This window comes from Rhamphochromis sp. 'chilingali' (genome assembly GCF_963969265.1).
Source record: "Rhamphochromis sp. 'chilingali' genome assembly, chromosome: 15".
Lineage (NCBI taxonomy): Eukaryota > Metazoa > Chordata > Actinopteri > Cichliformes > Cichlidae > Rhamphochromis > Rhamphochromis sp. 'chilingali'.
Genome location: NC_137942.1, coordinates 1,736,252 through 1,762,429, shown reverse-complemented (window position 1 = coordinate 1,762,429; position 26,178 = coordinate 1,736,252). Strand labels below are relative to the sequence as shown.

At 41.9% G+C, this 26,178-nt stretch overlaps 3 protein-coding genes across 5 annotated transcripts in view; 2 read left to right on the top strand and 1 right to left on the bottom strand.

Annotated features, from left to right (window-relative positions):
* Positions 1-329: 329 nt before the first annotated feature.
* On the bottom strand, positions 330-6,984 carry LOC308411987 (tryptase-like). The gene is made up of 6 exons (XM_080906060.1): positions 6,838-6,984; positions 3,352-3,372; positions 2,596-2,758; positions 2,241-2,506; positions 1,210-1,352; positions 330-626 (listed from the first exon to the last, which is right to left on the bottom strand). The coding sequence occupies exons 1-6, from the start codon at positions 6,884-6,886 to the stop codon at positions 357-359; spliced, it is 912 nt and encodes a 303-aa protein (XP_080762186.1). The 5' UTR covers positions 6,887-6,984; the 3' UTR covers positions 330-356.
* A 6,774-nt stretch (positions 6,985-13,758) lies between these two features.
* LOC308410649 (heat shock 70 kDa protein 1) lies at positions 13,759-17,507 on the top strand. Its single transcript, XM_080904156.1, has 2 exons — positions 13,759-13,894; positions 14,683-17,507. Exon 2 carries the CDS (start codon positions 14,706-14,708, stop codon positions 16,626-16,628), a length of 1,923 nt encoding a protein of 640 aa, XP_080760282.1. The 5' UTR covers positions 13,759-13,894; positions 14,683-14,705; the 3' UTR covers positions 16,629-17,507.
* Positions 17,508-19,227: 1,720 nt separating this feature from the next.
* The window catches only part of taok2a (TAO kinase 2a), a 28,854-nt gene continuing 21,903 nt past the window's right edge, over positions 19,228-26,178 (top strand). For 2 of the 3 annotated variants that reach the window (XM_080906429.1, XM_080906428.1), the window contains exon 1: positions 19,229-19,708. The gene's annotated coding sequence lies outside the window, so the exon portion shown is untranslated. Of the gene's footprint in view, positions 19,709-26,178 lie in introns of all 3 variants that reach the window. The other variant, XM_080906427.1, reaches the window with a different exon arrangement.

Below are 26,178 nucleotides of genomic sequence, written 5' to 3'. Positions count from 1 at the left end.
TCTATTGACGTAAAATATTTTATTTTTTATAAATATGCATTGTTAATCAGTGATACTTAAAAGTTTAAGGGTCATTATTCTGCAGTTAAGTTCATGTAAGCATTGTTTTTAAAGGAAGTAATCAATCTTTTTGGGGGGGGGATTTGTTGTTTTTTAAGCTGTTTTAATGACTTGACAAACAGAAATAAAACCAAACATTCCCAGGATTCCCGGTTTGTCTAATGTTATCAAAACAGCAAAGTGAACTGGAAACAAGTGTGAACTTTTGAGCCTTCAGGGAACATTTTTCTGTTGTCTGAGAAACTGATGATGAAAATACAGTTTTTCCAGTGATGTTCAGCAGAAATGATGCATTCCTATGAGAGGACAAAGAGAGAGAAGAGGATGGGGAGGAGGGAGAGCAGCAGAGGAACTGAGAGGTAGATGAAGTGAGCCGAGGAGGGCACAAAGGTGATGAAGCCCGGCTGGTTGGAGGTGATCTGTCTGTTGATCCAGGACTGGTACTGTGATACCCGAGTGTAGACTCCTGGGAAATTGGGCTGAGCGCAGCCTATCCCAAAGCTCACCACTCCAGCCTGGACCCAAACGGAGCTGTTTTTAACCACCAGTGGGCCTCCAGAGTCACCCTGCACACACCAGACATGGTGGTTATAGCACCAGCAGCCATGTGGATGCATATATGGATATATTTACATCTGTTCAAAAGTGACAATATTATATTTGTATAATTGTGTGTGTGTGTAAATATCAGTCTGCCAAATGAATTTGCTAACATTTGCGAGACACAATTTTCACCAAAAAAAGCACAAATGTTAAATTCTGTATGAAAAAGATAAATAAATCAATTACCAATCAATCAATGGTAAACATTGTTGTAGTTCTTGTTACTGTGTTCATTTTTATATAACATAGTTTTTTACGCTGTTTTTTAGCATTTACACTTAATTTCATTTATCTAATTTATGTTAATAACTTTAAAATACTCCAATTCCTCAGACAGTTTAAGTTGAGCCAGTTTTTCAATGTGATGAAAACATCTGGACACAAACTCAGTCAAGTCAAACTGATCTTCACAGTACGACAAAAGTGTGAACAAATACATGTTTCATATTTTGGGTCCTTCAGAGGTTCCACTGTCTGCGTTGTGATTGGTGCTTTACGTCGTGGCTTCAGACTCATTTGTAGGTGTTCACATGGACCCACACTCACCTGGCAGGAGTCCTTTCCTCCCTGAGTCACGCCGGCACACATCATGTTGCTTGTGATTCTACCATTGTAGGCATCGTTACAGTCGGTGTTGGACACGATAGGGATGCTCACCTCCTGTAGAGTCCCAGGGGAAGGAAGGGAAACTGAAAAAAACCAAACAGAAATGTGTAGTTTGAGGCATGAATCCACCACGTGTGAAGAAGATGCTTGGATACTGACATATATTTATCTTTGATATCGTTAGAGTTGGTAGATCAACACTTGTAGCCTGTGTACACTCATTCACTCACTTCTGTTAAACTTGCTGTTTTAGTTAGCCTCAGAGTTGCTCTTCAAAATGTATTTACTTACATTTCCTGCAAAGTCAGAGACCTAATGTCATGGTCCCGTGTCTGCCCGGACGGCTCCACAAGGCCACATGTGTTTCTGTTTACTTTCTCCTCTCACCTCCCCGCCGGGGCGGAGCTCATTACGGGCTCCCGCCCTTGGCTCACACACCTGCTCTTTTCCCGGACCCTGCGTGGGTACCCGCTGTGTGAATTTGAGTGAAGAGGAGGGCGAGTGTAAATTAGATTTTTCCCTTGGACCCCGCAATTCCCCCACTGTATATATCTCCACTTGGTGATTATATAAATAAGATCATTCCTTGTATTGAACTCTGCTCTGTGCTTGGTTCCTCCCCTGAATGTGACAGAATCATCCAGCCAATGAAATGGACTCAGCAGACCCAGCAGCTTCCGCTCCTATCCTCGCCGCCTTGACAGCAATTTTGGAGCGCCATGAGCAAATGTTTGCTCGCACCAGAGGTGAGCTTTCAAGCCTTAAGCATATCAGCTGTCAACTGCATCATAAAGATCCAAGAGTAGGAAAAAACTGCTCTAAAGAGTTTTGGCGCACAGGAGTTACCGCAAACACTGACCTCATTAAGATCACATGGATACGCCAGGAAATGAAGAAAAGCAGAAGCTGAGTATGATCATAATCCAACTATAACAGTAAAGGTTAGTAACTGTCGCTGCTCCAGTTCTTACCGCCGTCTCGGATGTCGCCCCAGCCGGTGACCCAGGTGGTCGTCTCTGCAGGGAAGACGCTGCCCTCCTCCGCCAGACACACAGGTCGGATGTAGTCCGTGAAGTCAACAGTTGAGGACAGCCGCAGCAGTGCGATGTCATTGTCGTTGGAGTTGGAGTTGTATTGTGAATGTATGATTATCCGTGACACTGACCGGGAAACCCCATTAGTATTAGTGCTTTGCAGTGACTCGTATCCGAGGTGAACAGTCAGTTGTGATGGGGTGCTGAAAATAGCAAGAAGTACTGACTGTTAGTGCTTAATTGATAGTTGACAGGTGAAGAGGGTGGGTCATATGACAGGGTGAGAGCTTACTTGGGGAAACAGTGGGCAGCAGTCAGGATCCATTCATTGTTGATCAGGGAGCCTCCGCAGAAGTGGCGACCGGATGCTTGCAGACTGACCTGCCAGGGCCACGCTCCCGCAGGAGCATCCTGGCCTCCTACAATCTTGGTGTTAAGTGGAGCTTGTCCACAAACTGTAGGCAAAGACATTTATGCACAAAGAAAAATTATTCTCAAACGTTCAAAGCTGGAGAGCAGCTTCAGACCAGATAACGCCGTGTCGGCCCATAAACAAAGCACGAGTGAATCCAGAGGTCAACAAATGAAACCTCATCAGTCTGTCCCGTTTCAATGAGCCCAAATTTCAGGAACATCTTAAGAGACTTTGGAAAATTCAAAATCAAAACTTAGTGTATTTCAAATTCCTCTTCATAATGAATAGAGGAATACGGGACATCAGACTACTTGTTCTTATTGTTTAACGATGAAGAACTGCCGTGCAAGGAAAAAAAAACCCTGAGAATAATACAGCTGAAAAGCATTTTATTCATACATGTTCTTATCCATTACTATTACCTACTATATTGCAAGGTTTGTGTCCTGGCCATTTGTCCCAAACTGCATCTCAGTAAAAGAAATTCAATCTGCATTTTATTTATTAGAAACTCCTCTGCTGCCTCTAAACTTGGTTTACAGTGTTCAGAAAACACAGTTTATAGCCGTGTGTGTGTGTGTGTGTGTGTGTGTGTGTGTGTGTGTGTGTGTGTGTGTGTGTGTGTGTACTCACCATCGAGCTGTGCGTTGCTTCCTGTTTAGAGACAATAGAGACAGAGACATGATGTATTTGTTAGATCTCCGTGGACTGAACAGGCTGGTTGTTCTTAACGTGCTGTTGGAGTTTCTGGGTGGGGCTGGAATGTGCGGCACGAAGCCAAACAAAAGACGGAAACGATGTCTTTGTCTTTGTCTGAGACAAGAAAACGATGATCTTGAAAGACAGGACATATCAGGAGGCCACAGTAAGAACACGAATGTACGGAGAGGTTGTGGTATGAAGAAGCGCGGCATTAAAGATTTTATCTTTCCACGGTTGATGGTTTGACTGACAACAAATAGCCCTATTACCAGCCTACTTTTGAATGCGAACATTTACAAAACATTCTGCTTTATGCTTCATTAAATTTCAGAGGGAAATCAGCTACTTCCTGTCATTGTGGAGATTTTAAAAGACTGTCAACAAAAACATTAAATTTAAAGAATGAAAAACTCGATCTCATTGCAGGCCGACATGGGCAACTCTTTCTTTTTTTACTCATCTGCGAACCCAACAGGAAGTCGTTGAATAAACACTTTGTTCACCAGCGTGGTGTTAAGAGGAGAACGACCCTGGAAATGTCACATTTAACACATCACTGAAATACAAAAGTTTAAATAAAGCTTTCAATGAACTTTTGTATTTCCATAGTCGGTGTTTTTTCTCTACAGTACTTCCTGTTTTTATGGTCATATGGTTTTTACCAGTGATGCTCGGTCTATACCGATATGGGGTCCATGCTAGTGTAACCATGGCTGATTTCTGCTTGCAGTGACATAATTATTGTTTCTGATTCAACCTGTGTGAGAGAATGCCCTCTGAGACGAGAGCGTTCAGTGAAAGGTAAAACCCACCCACGTGTCGATACCTCAGTATGAATCATCAGCAGGACACCGAGAATCAAACCGGCCAGCCTGGTTTTTTTAAACCGAAAAAAGCTTTGACGTGACCTGAAGCTCCTTTAACCTGTATGACTTCAAAGCTCTTTGACTTGTTTACTTTAGTCTACAGCTCTTAAATGAGCAGCTGACATCATGTTTTCTTTTCCAAGAATTTGTTTGTTCTGTGGGACACGTCGGGAACATCGGAGCTTCTACAGTCTAAAAGCATGATGTGAGAAAACCAAAGAACTTTATGGTGAAAGCACTTTTCTGGTTCCTTTTAATGTTTTAGCAGGAAGATTCTTTTAAATCATGTCTAAAATAAAATGTATTATTTTTATTATTACTGAACTGCATTATTTGATGAATTAAAGCTGTTCTTTACTCACAGCTTGACTCCGTCTGAACTTTGACCTGTGATGTAAGAGGAAGCAGGAAAACACGCTTTTGTTGCTTTTTATGTTTTAAATGATTACAGGGACGATCTGTTTTATTATTTTATGATGAAGTCATGATGGCGTGATCATGTTTGTTTGTTTTTCTCAGCTGATTTCTCCTTGTTTTGTAATTAATGTTAAATTAAAATACTCTTAAAAACTTTTATTGGAATCAACTTTCAGTCCTCGACAGAGATGAGGAAGCCCCCATCCATCAGGCCCTCAGGGCTGAGCAGCTGACTGTCACCATCAGTAAAGCACAGCGGCGCTGTCATCACGCTTTAGAAACTCATTCAGTGTGCCCGATGCTACCAGTGCATGCGGGCATCTCATAGGTATGTACACAATGTGCTCTGGCATCATCACTATGACAATCTGGTAGAAGGTTCCGCATCTTCCGGGCAAGGACAGAGAGACTCAAGAGGAGCTTCTATCCCCAAGCCATCCGGGCCCGAAACACACACACCCGCCCTCTCACATCATCTATAATTGACTGAGACAGGACTCTTCCAGACACTAAACCAAGGCACAATGTACATTTCAATTCCTTTAATTTTAAATATGCTTATATTGTCTATCCTGTAAAATAGTCAGATGTCTATTCATATTAATGTACAGAATTCACCTGCTTGCTGCTACTACTGCACATTCACCCAGTGTATATACTATATATATATATATATATATATATATATATAATGTTCTTCCTCTACACCCCCCCGCTACATTTCACTGTGTGTTATACTTGTATAACTATGCATGTCACAAATAAAGAACCTTGAACCTTGAACATATTAATTAGTTCCTGATGGTTTCTGTTCAGACTGAAAGAGGACAAAGTTCACAAGATTGTTTCCTGCGGGTGAACTTTATTTCACTTCCTCTTATTCTGCTTTGTTCGGCTAGCTTCACACAACGATCTTCGAAGAATAACTAACTAAAGTGAAGGCAAACGGTAGCCGACAGCTAGCAGCCGTGCTGTCTGTATCCATCACTCACAGCAGCCCTCACTTTAAGAAAACACATCTAAAGGCTACAGTTGTCTGTGGGACTGACTCGATGCCTCAAGCAAATAGAGAACTGCAGTTTTCAGTATTTACACCAAAATAGCCCCAAATATTCCTGTCAGAAGCCACGTGCCGACCTAAATGTAAACGTCAAAATATTTGACTTATTCTTTGCATATTTCCACGACCCTTTATCCATAACACATTCATAGAACCTACCGTTGTATATACTGGATTATCTTATTTTGTATTTCTTGAGTTTATATTCTGGTGCACTCTTTGCATTCTTCTGTTATCTGTACCTGAGCCGTGGGGTCTGTAAAATCTTATCTTCAAACTGGTACAGTTTACAAGAATTCACTCCCATGACTGCCAATTGAAACTACCACAGATCTCTTACAGGACAGTCGCCTGAGAGCAGGAACTGTCAGCAGTGAAGTGGAGGAAGGGTTCAGATATTTAAAAGATACTTTTACTGAGAACTTACATTAAAAAAAACCTGTAAACGTGTGAGCAGAAGGATAAACTACAGCAATACAAATTGTATGCTTTTTATTGATGCTGAGACATTTCCATGTACATGAATTGTTAATTTTATTAGTTGAGTAAATTTGTGATGTTTCACATCCTTCTAAACTTTATACATTTAACATTTATCTCTGAATTTAGTGAAATAAAGTACAAAGTATTAAAACGATCCTTCTAACTTTAAGATCTCAGGTTGTTGAAGCTGGTATTGTTGTGGCTCTTTTCATTTGTTCATTTATTTCTGGTAATCATGAGTCAGCTTGTTGTGGGACTAATAAAGGTTATCTTATCTTATCTTATCTGTAATGAGCAGTAAAAGCAGCACAAGAGCCCGGCTCAGGTCTCTGAGAAACACGGAGTCAAACTGACTCGTCTGGATGTTCGTGTTGGTGTAGCAGTGAAAACAGGAAATTTACAGATTTAAAAGCAGACTTTTAATTTTGTTTGATGTTACAACCTGAACAAATGTGTCCACGGCCATTTATAACTTACAATATTGTAAATTATTACAATTTTGTAAAAAGAGACGAGCCGAATTTCTTTGTATCATCATTTAAATTGCAAAATAAATGAGATTGTGAGTCTTAAATCTCAGGTGAGACTCACCTGTAAGCGTTAAGGCCAACAGCAGGACTCCACATGAAAACAGCTCCATCCCCACAGAGTCTCTTCTCAAAGTGTCTCCCAACTCCAACGGCAGGAGTCTGTAAAGCACGAGGGCGTGACCGCCTGCATCATACCTGACCGTCAGCCAGCTGAGCACACGCCACAAACACACCTGACACACCTTCTTCTTCTGAAACCAAAAGCAAACACAGATGCAAACAGACCGCACTGCTCACGGTGCTAATGTTGTTGTCCTGATTTGTTTTTATTGATATGTTTACATTCATACAGATTTTCCACCAGTTTTCCTGTGAAAATGGTTTCATTTTTATTAATTTGCCAACAAAATATGTCAAATATTAAAAGCATTTCTGTATTTTATTTTACAAATATTATTACTTAGATTTTTATGTTCACTCTTCTTCTGACAAATAAAGTCATCTAAGGAAAGAGAGCTCCTTCGACGACGATGACCTGGATGACTGAGAACCTTCACCGACAAATAAAGTCACAAACACTTTTCTTTATATTTATATTTTATATTTCATTCCGCACCGATCGACCTCTGCCCCAGTTACTAACGACTGTGCTGGCCTTAACGCTGCACCTGAGACCACAGACCAATTGTAAAGTCAGATGTGACGCTGATGGAGAGATCGGTGCAGGGCGATGGAGATGCAAATCGTTTCAGTGAGATCTCATTCATGGAAGTGATGTGAGACACACGGAGCAGCCAAAGCTCTGCGATGGCCATGCTCGGCTTGGACTTTAAGGTTCTGTTATTATGAAGTATTTTCTTTTTTGATTCTGAGCTTAATGATTGATCGTTTATTGATCCTCTGTCGTGAGTTCTTGGTTGCCGTTGTATATTAGAGGTGAAGTCCTGTGTGAAGTTGGAGGTTTCCTGATTTAGTTACTTCCTGTCTGGTTTTGGTCATCATTTGTTTCTTGTGTCTTGTATTTAGTCTTATTTACTTGTCTTGATTAGTTTCAGCAGTTTTTGTTCCAGGCTCCTGGTTAGTCCTCGTTGTGTCCGTGTACATACAGCCTGTGGTTTCCTTTGTTCCCTGTCAGAGCTTCTGTTTCTGTTCGTCATGCCTGTGTTCGTTCGCTTGTGTATTGAATTACGTTTCTGGACTTTCGTTTCCCAGGAGATAAAGGTAGTGAAACACTGAAACATACGAAGCTTTTGTGCCAGAACAATCTGAAACCATCTCTGCTGTGACTCCTGCTGCCAGTTTGTTATCTCTACATCTCGAGGATGCTTTTCTGTGAAACAGTGATGCAGGTGAGCTCTTTTTATGCCAGACTGTCAGTAACTATGATTCTCACGTCAGGCCAGCGATGATCCAACAGGATGATCAGTTTTTAGTTTACCTAACCATGTATATTTAAATTTTAAAAACTGACAACATTTGTTTTTTTTTAAATAAAAAGGTCAAATTAATCACATTTTCAGGGGCTGATTCTGACCAATCGTCACATCTTTACCTGTAACCATGAATAAACTTTCCTGAGCGATGCTTCGTCCTGTAACACCTACATGATGTTTTACTGAGACTGGAGCTTTGGTCGTGCCGTCCCAGCACAACTGCTGTTGTTTATGAAATATTCACAACAGACACGTCGGGGGAACGAAAGAAGGAAAGACAAAACTCATCTGCCAAGAAAATATGTTAAGAAAAAGATTGCCTGTAATTAATGAGTGTTTCTCTGTTGACAGTATGAATATACTCTTCATGGTGGCGTGTGTTGTTGTGAGGATGATGTCATCTAATGCAGCAAATACAGTTTTCTGTTGAAAGTAGAAAAAGGTAGCGAACAGACGGAGTCAGAGCTGAGAACTTCTGTTGAGCAGAGAAAAACTTTTTATTGACACTTTAATGAATTTGCAGCTGAGTGTGGCGCTCTCGCTCTCTGCTGATAGGAGTGGATGGAGCTCATCCACCTGTCTCTCTTTCTCTCATCTATACACTGTTAATCATTCCAGTGAGATATTTATGTTATTTATATATCAATATATTTACTGGAGTCTGTTGACTGACTGAATAATCTATACTAGTCATCACAATCCACAGCAAAAACAATGAGTGGCATCAATCAAAGCACTCATCCAGTAACTACAAGGCCCGGCCCAAATGACTGTGTGTGATACAAAATGTGAATCGTTGTCCTGGCCTTATCGTAGCAGCAGGTACAACACCTGGTTTGGTTGTGGTCACGTGATCGCGGTGTTTCGAAACACATGAGCTTCCCATAAGCAAAGTCTGGAGCTGGAAGAGACGAACCTGCTCAGCCGAGTCGCTGCCTTCACCGACGCACAGAAGCTTCATGGAGCAGAGTCCACGCGCCTTCACATCAGCAGTGCTCAGTGGTGTTTTGGTGGCTCATGACAAATGATGTGAGATTTATGAAGTGTATCATATATTTAATATCACACTGGGCAGATTTACCCGTGTACGGCTATTTTCAGTACATGTTGCTCATTGTAAACTTTCCGTGTAACATTCACGATGATATTGTTGATGGTAACGTGTATGATTCCAGCGCAGCCGACAGGCACTTTGAATTTGTAAAGCTCCTCGCATTACATTCATAATCAAGTTCACTGACTGACGACCCTGCAGTGCTGTTTTCCTGTATTCCTGTTTCATCCACTTTAATAAAGTGTCCTGTGTTACAGTAACTGAGTTGTGGATTCGCTTAATGAACGCCTAAGTTGGGCTTCAATCTGCCTTAGACTCACTGACCTTCTTTGAATCAGCATCACAAAGATCCGAAGTCACTGACAAAACATACACGTATAAATAAATAAAATCTATAGAGAGAAACATGTTTGATATGTTTTTTATTAAGTTACACACAAACAGTGTTTTCTACCAACAGGCTCAGACAACACACAACAGACCAGAAACAAAGAAGCAATGTGTACAAGCAGGTGGCAAACACCGGTTTTTGAAGTAATTGTACAACAAATGCCTCCCAACAGCTTCAGTGTTTCCTGGAATTGATTCAGAAACACCAACAGAGCTATTATCCATCTCTTATGTCAGGCAAGTTTCCCCCAGATAGTCCTGGTTGAGATCTAGTGACTGTGAAAGCCATGGTGTATGATCACACCATTTTCATAATCAACTATTCAGTGACCCCTCTTCAAATACAAAACATCTCTCATAGCAACTTTGCACTGATTTTAAAACTCTTTCCCCTTTGACAAAGGGACCCGACGCAGCAGCAAAGTCCAACACTGACTCTTCGTGCAAATGTCAAGAGTAATTTCAGGGGATTTTCCAACCTCTTGGTTCACAAGAGCCAAAGAAAAATCCTCATCAACGTTGGAGTAAAAACTAGATGCTTTTATTGTATATACACTGATAATGCTTACTGTTGTGTCAATAAATAACACGCTGAAGACCACAGACAGCAGTCCAGGCATCAGGAGCTGGAAACATCACCTGATAAAGAAAAAAAGACAACGGACCAAATGAAGAACAGAAGTGTTCTTCATTGCACATTTTTGACCAATCAGAAGTCCCCTTCTTTCACTCTAGACTTTTGACCAATCACCAATCAGGACGAATTGCACTATGGTCCATCCCCCTTTTCAGGTAACCTTGCATTTGGAGTGTAATTGTTTTTGTGTTCTAGTTTCTGTTCATGGTGTTGGTTTGATTATTTCCCTGGGTTCAGTTTTCTTCCTCCTCTGTGTCTTGTAGTCAGTTTGTGTGCCTCAGCAGATTTTACTCTTGTTCTATACAACCTCTGTGTTTGTCTTCAGGTTCAGTCAGTAGTCGTTGTAGATGCTCTCATGCTCCTGCACCATCACCCCGTCCCAGGACAGACATGGATGTGATTCCTTCTGATTTGATCAGCTCCTCCCAGCAGCAGATCATTCCAGGGGCGATTCTAGGATCAGAGCTTTGGGGGTGCTGAGCACCCAGAGAGCTGCTCAGCCAGGCAAGCTCAACTTTACTCATCACGATGAGACGTTTTCCCTGTCTCTGTCAGTCCCTGCATCTTTAAATGTCTCCAGTTGTCCCGAGTTCCCTCTGTTCCTCCCTGTCCTCATCGTCTGTTGTCGTCGTCTCCGTTATCAGTCATCATAATTTTACAATCTCTGTGCAAGTCTGCAAATTTCTTTATTAAATCATAAGATTCTTAAATTCATCAAGTCTCTCTGTGCCTGGGTCCTCGTCACAAAACATGACATCACTGTTTTGTACATTTTAACACAATTTAATAAGCACATGCTTCAGCCAGTACCTTTTGATTAGCCTTGTCTCGTGGTTTCTTGCTTTGTGGTAGATCTTTATTCTGTTTTCACCGAGATATTTGAATACTAATCAATAAATCGATACTCAATTCTAAAAAAAAAATTCTAAACCCACATTTGTGAAAGAAAAGCAAAACGCTTTTTTGAAAAGTTTTTAACAAAACCATCAAATCTGATCAAGGTTATTTAAATGCTGCAAAAGAAGAATGGATCAGAATAAAAATACATCCTAACCTTAATTACTGGGGAGAATAATGAATGATGCTCATAGTGAGCTTTTAATGTGTATGTATAATATAATACAGATACATAAAAATACACTCCAAAAATAGAAGAGTCCTTGAAATGTACAAAATATTAATAAAGAAATTATAAAAATGGAGGCAACTATGCCTATGGTACAATGTATGAAAAGATCTTTACTGCAGATACTAATATGGCTCTGCAGATTTTTTATTTTATTTTAACGTTGCCTCAGCTTGATGTTGGCAAATCTGTCACTGTTTGGTGATCAACTCTCTCAAGCAGTTTAAGAGTTTCTGCTGTGCCTGTCACTGCTCCCTGTCTGTTTCCTTACCTCATTCTTCCTGACCTTCCGCCCTTATATCCATTATGAACCTGGCTGTCTCACTGTACACACACACACACACACACACAACAGCAGTTACAAGGTTAATGGGAATCCAGTCAGTTAGCTAGTTAGTACCTTGGGTTTAATATCGGCACATATGACAAAATAAGCAGCTTCTCTCATTCCTTTTCAAACAGGACAGTGGTAACAACAGCAGGCTACAGACAATGTTACGTTTTAGATTTTAAATAGGCTGTATACATTTCAATGGGAGCAACAGGGCGGTCAAATATCACTGATTTCACTACAGAGCAGGACGGATTGTAGGGCAGCAAACATCGTGGGGAAACACGTTTCCCACACTTCAGGTTACCTGGTGTCATGTTTTTCAGCTAAAAGAAACATGGTCTGACTCCTACCAACTGTACAAAGAGTAACGCAAGGTTAAAGGCAGCTAACATGTCCTGTTTTAAGCCAGGCTCTTCCACCTCCCTCTGCTGCGTCTCAGCCGCCATCGCTCTGGCAGTAGCTAGAGCCAGAGCAGGGGAGAGCTGGAACAAACCATTTTGGGAGGGGGGGGGGTATCTTTGTTGTTAAAATATCTCAACCAAGTTTCTATATTTTTGTAGTGTATCACACAAAAAATATGACACTATCCTGTACCAAATATTGTCAAAAAGTAAGAAATCTTTGGGGGTGCTTTGATGAATTTTGATTAAAATGGGCTAAAACCGCCCCTGGATCATTCCTCTCTGACCGCAGTCCTTACTTCCTGCTCTCTGTTGATTTAAACCTTACTTTGGTGACATCTAGTGGAATGAAATGAGAATAACACCTCCGAGTGAAATAGTTCTTTGATTTTAACCTGTAAAGTTGCATTTTATATATTTCTGTTTATTAACTCGTAATCAAACTTTTTTCTTCCACCACTTACCTCACAGAATAGTCACAAACATTTTTATGTGTTATTTCTTTCTTTCTAATTCTTTTCATCTTTACTGCTTTTTCTTTAAAATAGTCAAAAATATTGCATACATGCCAACCCTCCCGATTTTTCCGGGAGAATCCCGAATTTCAGTGCCCCTACCGAAAATCTCCCGGAGCCACCATTCTCCCGAATTTCTCCCGATTTTCCACCCGGACAACAAAATTGAAAAACCATATCCCAGATTGGCCCAGCCAATTCCAGTTTCCAACAATGGCTACTACTACTGCAGCTACTGAGCTTTAATATTGCTCTTATTACTCTCTCTGGGTCGCATAATAAACTTTTAACACATTTTCAGGCGAGAATGTAAACTTCAGATATCTGAGCCGGGGAGAACAGCAAACTCCGGTCACATCGTCTTCAAATCTCTGCGGACTTTCGCTACTCAGGTTAAACATTATATATAAGTCACTTAAATAACTCATACATGTTATTGTTTGACTTTTTTCAGTGTTTTTTTCCCTGAGTAAATCGGTTTGGCTGTGATTAAAGTTACTAGATTAGATTAAATAAAACTTTATTAATCCCTCGGGAGGGTTTTCACACAGCTGAATAAACATCAAACGGAAAACTGATTAAACAGAAGCGTGAGACGGTCGAGAGTTTATAATTTATAAATAGTTATAATTTAGATAGCAAGGAGCAGACGGCAGTTTCACTGCACCGAGAGAGCTTAGATGAATTATACTTCAGCGATTTTCTTCTTCTATCAAGCGAACTTTATCCCAAAATGTGTAATTTTAAAGGATTTATGTTAATTCTAGGTAATTCTAGTTAATTATCGCTGCAACGAAACGGATTTTAGTCGATGATGGTGATAATATCGTATTCAAAGGTGAAAAACCTTGCTTTGTTTCATGTTTAGTGACTCAGAGTTACAGAACTTAGCCTTTTCCCCTGCCCACATCCGCTGACTCAGATTTGTTCTATCTATCTATCATTTTTCCACGTTCTGACCTTCTTCTATGAGATTCTCGGAGAAGCTGGTAGAAACTTCTCCCGGTGACGTCACCACGCAGAGCTCACCGCGGAGCACTCTGATTGGACGAGAGTCACGGGAAAGCTCGAGAACTCACGAGAAGTCAGCGAGGAACGTATAAAGTCACTGTGCCGGTTAGAGACCCTGACATCAGACCACCGACAGGAGCTGGACGAGACAAATGCTACAGAGGAGAAGAACAAGAGCTTCATTCATCTTCTAAACGATCTTCATCTGTCAGCGAGAGTGAGTTTCATTTATAGTTTATTTGAAATAATGTTCTGTTCAACGAAATTAGTTTCTTAAATATTAGGCTTAAGAAATGTAATGTTCAGGGATACTTTTAAAGTTTATTTAATTAAGCTTCATTCATTAGTGGCTGGACGAAAACTCAAAAATTACAATTCCTCTACATCTTTATGAAATAAGCTTTATTTTTTAACTTTTTATTTAAGTGTTTCAGTGTTGTTCCGGTGTTGGAAAAGTGTCAGTTATAAAAGATAACTACTGCAGTATTTGATTTAAAAATGTTTAAATAAAACCTTATTTAAAAATCTACTGATTTTTAAATAAGGTTTAGACATGAGGTGGATTTATATCTGTACCCAGCACCTAAAATCATGGCTGCCTTCTAGAAAATACAGTATTAATCGTGCAGAGTCACGAGACCATATTCAATAATAAATATATACTCAGTTGGACTAGGGAAGACTGTACTGATTTATTTTTAAATGCAGCAATGTTTAATGCAAGATTTAAAAAATCCATCCATCCATTCGCTTCCGCTTATCCTTTTCAGGGTCGCGGGGGGCGCTGGAGCCTATCCCAGCTGTCATAGGGCGAGAGGCAGGCATGATTTAAAAAAATTTAGTTATATTTAAAACTTAAAATCTCAACATTTGCACAAATTGTACAACTTTGTTATTTTAAGGACCCATAGTTTGACTTAATTTAGCGCTCCATAAACAGAAGTTGTTGTTGCCTCTGTCAGTATTTGTTAATGTTCCTCTCTGATGTTTTCGCCTCCTCTTTAGGAGACTAAGTCAACGTAATCAAGATGTCTTCAGCTAAAGGCGTAGCGATCGGCATCGACCTGGGCACCACCTACTCCTGTGTGGGGGTTTTCCAGCACGGGAAAGTAGAAATCATCGCCAACGACCAGGGCAACAGGACCACCCCCAGCTATGTGGCCTTCACAGACACCGAGAGGCTCATCGGGGACGCAGCCAAGAACCAGGTGGCTCTGAACCCCAGCAACACTGTGTTTGATGCCAAGAGGCTGATTGGAAGAAAGTTTGATGAACCTGTGGTGCAGGCGGACATGAAGCACTGGCCCTTCAAGGTGATTTCAGATGGAGGGAAGCCCAAAATCGGAGTGGAGTACAAAGGGGAGGACAAGACCTTCTACCCCGAGGAGATCTCCTCCATGGTGCTGGTGAAGATGAAGGAGATCGCAGAGGCCTACCTGGGCCAAAAGGTGTCCAACGCTGTCATCACGGTCCCGGCATACTTCAACGACTCCCAGCGACAGGCCACTAAAGACGCGGGCGCCATCGCGGGCCTCAACGTCCTGAGGATCATCAACGAGCCCACGGCGGCCGCCATCGCCTACGGTCTGGACAAAGGCAAGTCAGGAGAGAGGAACGTCCTGATCTTTGACCTGGGTGGGGGCACCTTCGACGTGTCCATCCTGACCATCGAAGACGGTATCTTTGAGGTGAAGTCCACGGCCGGAGACACCCACCTGGGCGGAGAGGACTTTGACAACCGTATGGTGAACCACTTTGTGGAGGAGTTCAAGAGGAAGCACAAGAAGGACATCAGCCAGAACAAAAGAGCCTTGAGGAGGCTGCGCACAGCTTGTGAGAGGGCCAAGAGGACCCTGTCCTCCAGCTCCCAGGCCAGCATCGAGATCGACTCTCTGTTTGAGGGCGTCGACTTCTACACCTCCATCACCAGGGCTCGCTTTGAGGAGCTATGCTCCGACCTGTTCAGGGGAACCTTGGAGCCGGTGGAGAAGTCCCTGAGGGACGCCAAACTGGACAAGGGACAGATCCACGATGTCGTCCTGGTGGGAGGCTCCACCCGAATCCCCAAAATCCAGAAGCTGCTGCAGGACTTCTTCAACGGCCGGGAGCTGAACAAGAGCATCAACCCAGACGAGGCCGTGGCTTACGGCGCCGCCGTCCAGGCCGCCATCCTCTCGGGTGACACCTCTGGCAACGTTCAGGACCTGCTGCTGCTGGACGTGGCGCCTCTGTCCCTGGGTATCGAGACGGCCGGAGGGGTTATGACGGCCCTGATCAAACGCAACACCACCATCCCCACCAAGCAGACCCAGACCTTCACCACCTACTCCGACAACCAGCCCGGCGTCCTGATCCAGGTCTACGAAGGAGAGAGAGCCATGACCAAGGACAACAACCTGCTGGGCAAGTTTGAGCTGACGGGGATCCCGCCCGCCCCGCGAGGCGTCCCGCAGATTGAGGTCACCTTCGACGTTGACGCCAACGGCATTTTGAATGTGTCTGCAGTGGACAAGAGCACCGGCAAAGAGAACAAGATCACCATCACCAACGATAAGGGCCGACTGAGCAAAGAAGAGATCGAGAGGATGGTGCAGAACGCAGAGAAATACAAAGCCGAGGACGACCTTCAGAGGGACAAAATCGCCACCAAGAACTCCCTGGAGTCCTACGCCTTCAACATGAAGAGCAGCATGCAGGACGACAACCTGAAGGGCAAAATTAGCGAGGAGGACAAGAAGAAGGTGGTCGAGAAATGTGACGAGGCCATCGCCTGGCTGGAGAACAACCAGCTGGCTGATAAAGAGGAGTACCAACACAAGCAGAAAGAGCTGGAGAAAGTGTGCAACCCCATCATCAGCAAGCTGTATCAGGGAGGGATGCCCACTGGTGCTACCTGTGGAGAGCAGGCACGAGCCGGCTCCCAGGGTCCCACTATTGAGGAGGTGGACTAAAGAGGCCCTGAAGATGGACTCTGAGCTCACTGGGACTGTTGAACACTCACATCAGACTCTTTAGCTGTGGGCCACAAAATAAACTTTTAACATATTTTAAGGCGAGAAAGCAGCTGTGTAAATTACAAATGTCTGCTTGGTTTATCAAGAAATCGTATATTTGCAAAAGTGTGCCGACGTTTTCGGAGACATCTGTTACCCACCCGCTCGATAGCAGGCCGGGGGGTTCAATGGTCACTCCAGCCGGCAGCGGACTCCCGGCTTCATCGTTTTCAGACCCCCGCTCCTTTGCTACTCAGGTTAAACATGATATATTAGTCACTCAGATAACTTAAAAATGTAATTGTTTGCCTTTTTTGGGTGTTTTATTTGTTCTGGAGTAAATCGGTTTGGTTGATCAAAGTTATTAGATTATTAGATTAAATAAACTTTAATAATCCATCGACTGGGTTCCTCCGGGATTTTCTCACAGCTGAATAAACGTCAAACAGAAAACTGATTAAACAGAAGTGTGAGACGGTCGAGAATTTACGCCAGTGTCCTGTTATATTTTAGACAGCAAGGAGCAGACGGCCGAGTTTATTAAACTCCACCGACACAGCGGTGACGCAAATCTGAAGGCTAGACCGTCCCATTTCACAGCCTCGCACTTCCGGCCTTCTCAGTCTTTGAAGGACCCGGCCCACGTAGACCACGAAGGCCGGGTCCTCCGAAGGATGCAGCCGACATTTTGGGACACAGCTTTTGACTTCAAACTATTGGCCTCATGTTAGTTTTTGTTATTTATAATGTGTAAATGAAAAGGTGAAGGAACCGCTATACTTGTGTTTATGAATTTTAATATTCTTGCAATGCTGGATTTTGCAATAAAAACAGTCATTAAATACATTTATGTTTTTCTTCGTTTAATTTACCATGTTGTCATACATATCACTGCATTTTGAAACATTTCTCCATCTGAATTTTGTCATCCGGTTAGACCAGAGATCATTAATACTGAATTTTTGTGCAAACTGTTTGAGGCCTTTAGGTAAAAAGAGGATCAGGAAACCATCTCTGTACAAGGATAAATCAAGAACGCATGGCACCGCATATATGAAAACAGGCACTGCAGTACGCAGAAATACCACCAGATGTCACTATTTAACACCTTTCAGAGCCTGAATGACACTTTTTTTTTTTTTATCAGAACTGAGCAGCTTTACAGCATTCATGCACAACAATCAATACTGCCACCACCTCTCATTTTCTTTTCCCGGTAAAGACAAACTCACATAATTTTCTCATTAGTGTACGGTGAAATTGGTTTCTTTTAATTTTGAACAAATTGAAAAAAAAAGTATGCACAGGACTAACTGCCACAAGCTGAAGAAATAAGTACAGATCAATCAAGACATTTTATATTACTTACATAATTTAGCTGAATAAAGACATTGGTAACCCACAATGATAGTAAATGTCCTGTATTGAAAGTCGATGAGAAAATACTGAGTAACTGGAGGAAATTTATGACAGAGGACTGCAGCTTAATGTTACTATTTAATGCCTAATATTATGATTTTTACTTTTTAATGCATAAAAAAGTCTGATTAGGCACAACTGGAATGTTCCTTTTGCTGAACCAAGAGTCCGAAATGGCTGCAAATGGGTCAATCTTTAACATGTCTAAAATACGAAAGGTCAAAATATTTTCTATATTGTAAGATCTGAACATGTTCAGCTCTGTCTGTCTGTTTATCAGTGCCACCATCTCCAGACCGAAGATCACTATCCTGTAACCTTCTCTTTCACTCTTGCTGCTCTCCTTCTGTTTCTCATCATGCCTGACAGTTGGCTCCACCCACTCCACCCGGGCTGCACTCTCTTCTTCACCTCTCTTGTGCACTCTCTGTTGTTGTGGATGGTTGACCCCAGGTATTTAAACCAATATACTTTCGCCACCTTTGCACCTTGCATGTTTTTTTCCCACCAGTCTACCTCTCATCAGAATCAGAATCAGAATACTTTATTAATCCCTGGGGGAAATTATTTTTTGTTACAGTGCTCCATTATAAACAAATTCACACACCTGTGACACATGACACACAACACCTTTTGCTTCCACTGACTTTTATTCCTCTCCCTCCAGAGCATACCTCCACTTCTTAAAGCTCTCCTCTACCTACTCCCGACTGTCACTACAGATCTGAGTGTTATCTGCAAATATCATAGACTAGACCTCATCTATCAGGCTGTCCATCACTATGAAAAAATCAGCACACCACCTCACATAACATACATGTACACCATATATATTATTTCCTGTACATTCATTATTATAATATTTTTACAGTATCTTATTAGCTTCAGGAGATTTCTACATAAATCCCTGCTGTAGTTCATCGTGTGAATAATCTTTCGTTTTTAAAGCTCTCCCTCTCCGGCTGAATTTATAAGTTCTGGATATTAACCGCAGTCTCGTAAAAATAATCATGAAATCAAGCCTTGGAGCGTTTGTACTAGATTATTAATATCATGTAGGTCGGTTTATTTATACCCTTTTATTTGTGAAGCGGGACCCTTGTCGGAAGTAGAAAACAGCGGTTTCCGGTCACCGCTCTGAGTCCCGCCCCGCCAGCCCGTGCCATCTTGTGTTTAGCAAGAACAAAAACGGGGGAAGAAAACACGCCCGGCCCGGGGCGCGGATTTTCAGGCTGCTTTTTATGCTTTTTTTTTTTTTTCAGAAAAGTTGGTGCAGCTGGACAGTATGCTCGGAGGAGCAGCGGCGTGGAGAAACAGCAGCCACACCCCGCAGGACGGCTCCGGTTAATGTTAGCTCTCAGGCTATCCGAGCTAAGCTAACCAGTTAGCAGCGGCTAAGATCGCAGGACGAAGGCGAGCCTCGAGTCTGAGCCGGTCTGTGACATCTGGAAACCCCGCATTAACTTCACAAATATCAGCAGCGACCTGGGTGGAAATGCCCCGGACGTGGTGGTGACTGTTTGCGGAGAGGGATTCCGGGCTATGAGGATTGAGGTCTACTATTAGCTCGGCTGCTATCGGTTGTTTTTCGGTTCAGAGCGGAACCACAATAAGCCGCGGTGAGTACCGTTAGTTAGCGGCTCCACACGGGCTAAGTGGAGGGCCCCTAATGTGCCAGTGCTTTTTTTTTTTAAAGATATTCGTAAAGAAAAATAGTAAAAATGTCACCGTAGTTAAAGTATTTGTGATCATTTTTTAGCCGTTAAGAGAGAGATGTTAAAGTTGGGAGTTTGGCGCAGTAAAGCTGCAGGTATTTTTTGAAGTTGTTTTTAAATTACGGTCCTACATTTTTCTGTTGCTTTTCTTTTTTTTCAGGTGTATTTAGTAAGATAATTGATAATTACGAGCGAACCTAACAAATCCAAGCTAGGACACGCAGCCATCTAAATCTGACCCAGCAGTCTCCAAGCAGTCGTTCGTGTAACTGAAAGTATATCAGTGTTTTTAGAGAAACGATCTGAGTTTAAATGCCGAACAAAACAGCCAATAACCGGCTTACTAAAGCAGCTGATAAGATATCTGTGAGGGTGGAGTGCAGGCCGGTTTGGAGCTTCTGTATCCAAATCAAACTATCTTAATGGATGTGAGGTTTCCGTTTTGGACCAGCTCTCCATGCAGTGCTTATGTAAGCCTTAAAATCAGAGCCACACATCTCCAGTGTCCTTATTTCCTCCTAAATAACATTGGAGAAATTGGGTTTGTTATAAAGACCCCAACTCTCCTCCTCCTGCCTCAGGAGATTTGGCATCAAGTCACGGAAAAGCATTCAGCTTTCGCTTTGTGTAACTGTTACATGTTTGTGTTGTCCCAAAGGAAAGTTTGGGCCACACACTCGTATCAAACCTCTTACGTTTGACTAAATATGAGCCATTGGCCTCCACATGACTGCACAAGGCTCGCAACATCTTGGCTTTAATTATGCAAAACTGTTTGCAGCTTCGAGCTAAAATTCAGCCATGTGATTGAGGTCATTCAGCACCACTGACGCACAACATTTCACATCATGCTTTGTTTAAAAAGAGCAGTCTGTGGCTCTGCTTCCCTTTTTCCTTTCTCTTGATTTTATTGCCAAACAAAAATGTAACTTGACTGAACTAGTGTGAGTTTGTTTTTCCATGTAGGAAGTTGAGGAAACTTGCTTTCCTAGTCTTGCATGTTCAAGCTTGCGGGAGCGGTCCCGTTCCTCAGAACAGGGACAAAAATAGAAACCACGAGATGTCTTCTCGCCTCAGAAACGATGGCTGCAGTTAACCGTGAACCTGAGAAGTCAAACAATAATGGCGACCGACCTTTGTTACTCGACACGCAGCAGCATGCGTCCCAAAACTCGAGTCTGATGTTTCATAAAATTTTACCTAGCCATGAACACAACAAAGACCTTATGCAACAGAGTCAACATGACCCCATTTGAATGCTGCTGTTATTTCTACTGTGATCATCTTTGTCAGGCATCTGCACAGCCTCAGAAATACGTTAAAAAAGATTGTAAAGGGCCCAAATGTCTGAAGTGTTTTTAAGTAATACGAAAGGTTTAAAAAGAGAAATTTGTGGAGACGTTTGTCTTTGAGGTCCACATGAGGCTGTTACCTGAAGCAGGTGGCAGTAGGCCTGGAGATGTCATCTGTTGTGGATTATACACAGATAACAGAATCAGTGCAGTTTTAAGTGGATTTTAAACATTTTTTTTATTTAGGTCTTTGTCAGACTAACGGGAAGTAAAGCTGTAAAGCTTCAGACCACACCAGAAACATTTAGATCGTACGAGGTCTTTTATTTTGGAAATTGGCCTGGTTCTCTTCCTGTCCGCTCTGAGTCTGGCTTTTTCAGCCGCCATCAAAAACAAGTCTGATGCTAATTTGAGCCACACTGTGGAGAGCTGCTTCTCAAATGTCCCTGTCACATACGCAGTCATTGTATTTAACACCTTTTATTTATCTTAGTGCTTCACAGGTGACTGACGAGCCAATGAGAAGGCTCAAAATGTAATTCAGCTGAACAGTTGATAAACAGCTTAAAGATGAAACATCAGTTACATTTTAAAGTGGTCTGTGAGCACAGTAAGAATACATAAAAACAATTTGAATTAAACGTGATTATAAAAATACAGTAATGCTCAGGGTTGTTAGAATACTAGGAAATCAAACTCTGTACTATCCGATTTCACTACCACAAGGGGGGAAATGGACAAAATTAAAAAGCATAATTGTTTTAAATAAAGATTTATGGACCCAACAGATGAGATGCCTCAACACTGCTGCTGTTCAACAAGCTTTTAATAATGGAAATATTTACTCACAAAGGGTGTACAGAAATAAAATAAAAAAAGAGACATGAGCTCAGCTAAAATAAATAAAAATGTCTTTCCTGATGACATCTGAGGTAATGTGAGATAAAATCCATCAGAAAGTCAAACCTCAAACATAAGAGGAAATAAAGAGTACCAGAATTAGAGCTCGGCCATATTATACCGTTCACGGTAATACCGTTAGGCAACGATAAGAAAATGAAATATCGCGATAGAATATGGGCATGCGCAGTGCCTTTGTTTTCATACGCTAACTAACGGCCGAAAAAGCATGGCGGCGACGGAGAATGAGAAGGAGAAAGCGGATCGTTGAGTGAAACGGATGAACCAGAACTGGTTTGTAAAAATGCTGCAACTTCAGGTTTAGCTTTCGTCTGTCAGATACACAACAAAGCAGATTTTTTTTTGTAGAACATGCAAGCGGCCGTCGTTATTGCCGTACTTGTTGGACTAAGGTGCTCGTAAATCTGGGAGTAATCTGGGTCCTAAAGTCAAACGAACACTGCAGCATCACTGAGAGTTAAACTGTCTAAATTCTTTCATCTTTAATAAAATCATCAGCGTTGCTGCTTTACCAGGTGTAACTATGAAGTTTAACATCCAGGCAACCATGAAAACAGAATTCATTACATTTAACAGAGTTAGAAGTTAACAGGAAGTTAGCTTGCTAGCTTCGCTAGTTACCCAAACATGATGTAGCATGTTCTGACTGAGAGATTTATGAAGCATTCAAACGTACAGCTCTGCTATCACTTCCAACATAAATGAAGACAGAAAACTAAACAGCAGTGACGTTTGTAGGGTTACTGAAGTTGGGCTAGCTGGTATATAATGATGTGCTACGTGATCGCTAGCGACACAGCTATGTTAGCATAACACAGACCTTCCCAAAGTGTCTGGCCCGCCCCCTAGGGGGGGGCGCAGAGCCATTGCGGGGGAGGGGTGGGGTGGGGGGACAAAATATGGGTGTGTGTGGTTGGAGGATGTGTGAGCGCGTGCACGCGCGAGAAGGGGGAGGGGGTGCAAACATTTTTCTTGTAAAACAAGGGGGGCCCAGCAAAAAAAGTTTGGGAACCACTGGCATGACATAAACAGTGAAGCTGGAGGACGAACACTAACACTTTTCCACTCGATAAAAGTTAACGTGAAGGTTCCTGATGGTTAGAGACAAATGCTTAATGTGCATTATATTCCCGTGCACCTTATGGTCGGAAAAGTCCGTATTTGACTTTTTTATTTGGCACACTGCAGTTTAATGCTGCAAAGCTCCTCTTTTTAACTTCAGTGGATATTATACATGGTTAACTCAGGATATGTCAGCACATTTCTACTGGAGATGCCTTTGGTTAACTTTCATCAAGGAATTTGCATTTGCACTGTTAAATGTTTATATAACTTTAATGCACATAAAAACAGCAGCTTGTTTAAGTGAAAATAAATGGATGGTTTTTTTTTTTTTTTTTGCGCTAGTAAAGTTGTGGAGTTGTATTTTGTCTCGCATCAATTATATCGTCAGTTATATCGTTATCGCAAATTTTCAAATATATATCGTGATAAATATTTCTGGCCATATCGCCCTGCTCTAACCAGAATCAATAAACTAATCTCTGAATAAAATGATGCACATGCAGTAATGAACACCCTTTAACCGTGGTATTACCATTGATGTTTCTTAGTTTTCCAACCAATAGATGCACAAAATTCACAGCCAAATATTTATCAAAGTGGATTTTTAAATACTTTAATACCAGCATCTGGTTTATCAGGCGGGTTCGCCTGGAAAAACTTGAGAAATAACACTATATTGTTACTGATATCAGTGTTGTCTCATTTTAAATTGAAATGCTACAAAATACTTCCAACATTGCTCCTACACATCTACAGTTGTTCAGTAAACGGAGACTAAAATGACATATTTAAGTTTTGTTTTAAACGTGTGATTGATTTCTTATGTAGCGCTGAACAGTAAAGCAGAGAATAGAGCAGTAATGATTACTGTTGGATCTTATGTGGAGATTTAAACCCATTGTGCAGTTGTTGTAGTGTTGAAGGAACTCAGTCTTCAGTTTAGGTCTTTAAAAGCATTAAAGTAGAATTTCAAAGGGTGTTCAGATATGCAGTGAAGGCTGACTGACACGATAAAGGCCTCTAGTTTGATACCACGGTGAAGTTTTAGGCAAATTAAGGTGCTGCTTTCCCCTCTGCTGTCATATTTTCAGACGGGTAGTGTTTCTTCTGACTGTAGCGGCAGGCTGTCGAGTGCCACGCCATACATAATTGTAAATTGCTTCACTGTGTTTAGAAGCGCTTTCAGGTCAGGGGGGCAGGATGGTGGGAATCTGTCTCCACCTCGGGCACAGAGCGGGCGCGTTGTTAAACGGGAATCCGGCGGCCGGCGTGCAGAGGCCTGGTTAAGCTGGCGACTCTTCTCGGGGCTGCAGCTGACGCTCAGAGGATGAGCGCCACATTAACCCCGTTACAGAAGGATGTCAATAAGCACGGCTCAGTGTGCAGCCTCAGATTACATCCACCGCTCTGATGATTCGGCCTCTCTCTTTGGATTTTTGTGGATTTATTTAAATCGGTGTTGATTTGAGTCGGAGCGTAACAGCGAAGTCGTACACTGATCTCCACATACAGCAGCCAAAACACGTGCCAGGCATTTCATTAAATGCATGTCATGATTCTGCTCCTCCCTCAGACCCATTTTCATGGCAGAATGTAGATTTGAATCACTGAGGAGTTCCTTTCATTTTCTTATTTCTGCTCGAGCTGGAATTTGTCAGTTCTTGCAGCTATAAATAGCTTAAAGCTTTGAGTCGAGTTGGAAAATTTGATGGAGAAATTTGTGCCAAGAAGCTAAAACATCTACATTTCATTATGTCTGCATTAAGACGTGGTAACGGCTTCCCTTATGACCTGTTTATAAATTATTTAAATGGGAAGGAAGAAATCGGTCCAAACTGAGCTTGAACACTAAGCTTATACCTTCATACAAATATTAATGTGTATTTGAAACGATTAATCGCATCCTTTAATCATCAGATTGTTTTCTGGTTGTTGACTGAATGTGAGGCCCATCAGAGTCGCATATTCAGAGCTGTTGTTAGAAGGCAGTGCGTTAGATAAACATCACAATCGTCTCTGCTGAAGCTGCAGCACCATGACTGTGACCTACTTCGTTGGCGACACGCACGCGTGCGGAGTTTCTCCGTTACAGTTAATAATGCACACTGATGCAGCAACTTAAGGCTAAGGGGAGTGGCAGTTATGTGTAAAGTAAAAAAAAACTTTACAAACGTGCTACAAGCATGAGCCCCGCCTCTCGGGCAGAGGAACCCGTCCTCTCCAAACCAGCAACACAAAGGGAACGACCACGGTGGCCGAGGCAACGCAAATGGATGTTAGGAGCCTCAGACACCTCAGAGAAATTAAATGAAGAAGAAGAACAGACGTAAACAAATGTGTCGTGTGACGTAGCAGCGCACATTGTTAATTATAATTCTAGAATCGATTCAATTCAATTCGATTTAAATCTGGGAAATTTTGCCTCAGACAGTCAGAAATATTATAATTCAGATCAGTACATTTACATATTTTTGTATCTATAAAAAGGAAGCTGACACACGCAAGACTTTATCAAAGGTGTGAGCGTCACAGCAGAGGCCTTTGTGTCAAAGCAGCTGAAGATAAAACAGAAAAACATGAAGCAGATTTTCCTGTTCTGGATTTTATAAAAATATTCTGCAGTCGATCAAAAAGGGAAGAAAACCATTAATCAGCACATGAACATCACCTCTGAAGTTACAGCGGTTTTATTACAGACACAGCGTTTTGCATTTTGTATAATTTTAAAACGTTTAAATTTGTTCAGTATTGAACGACAGAAATTAGGTTTTTCTTTTCGGAAGTACCGTAATTGTCGGGCTATAAGCCGCTACTTTTTGCACAAGCTTTGAACCCTGCGGCTTTTAGTCAGGTGCGGCTTTTCTATGGATTTTCCATGATTTTTGTCATATCGTAAGACGATTTGTTTTGTTTGTTCCGCTGTTGTACGGCACTACGTTGCCTGGCGGAAGGATCGGGGTTCAAGAGTGGTATGTTAGTCACATGTCCGTCCGCCAGGCAACGTAGTGCCGTACGAAGTAGCGCGAAAAACAAACTTCAAAGTAGCTCTACGCATTCAGCGGGAGGCGTGGATGACGAGCGGCGATAAACTTGCGA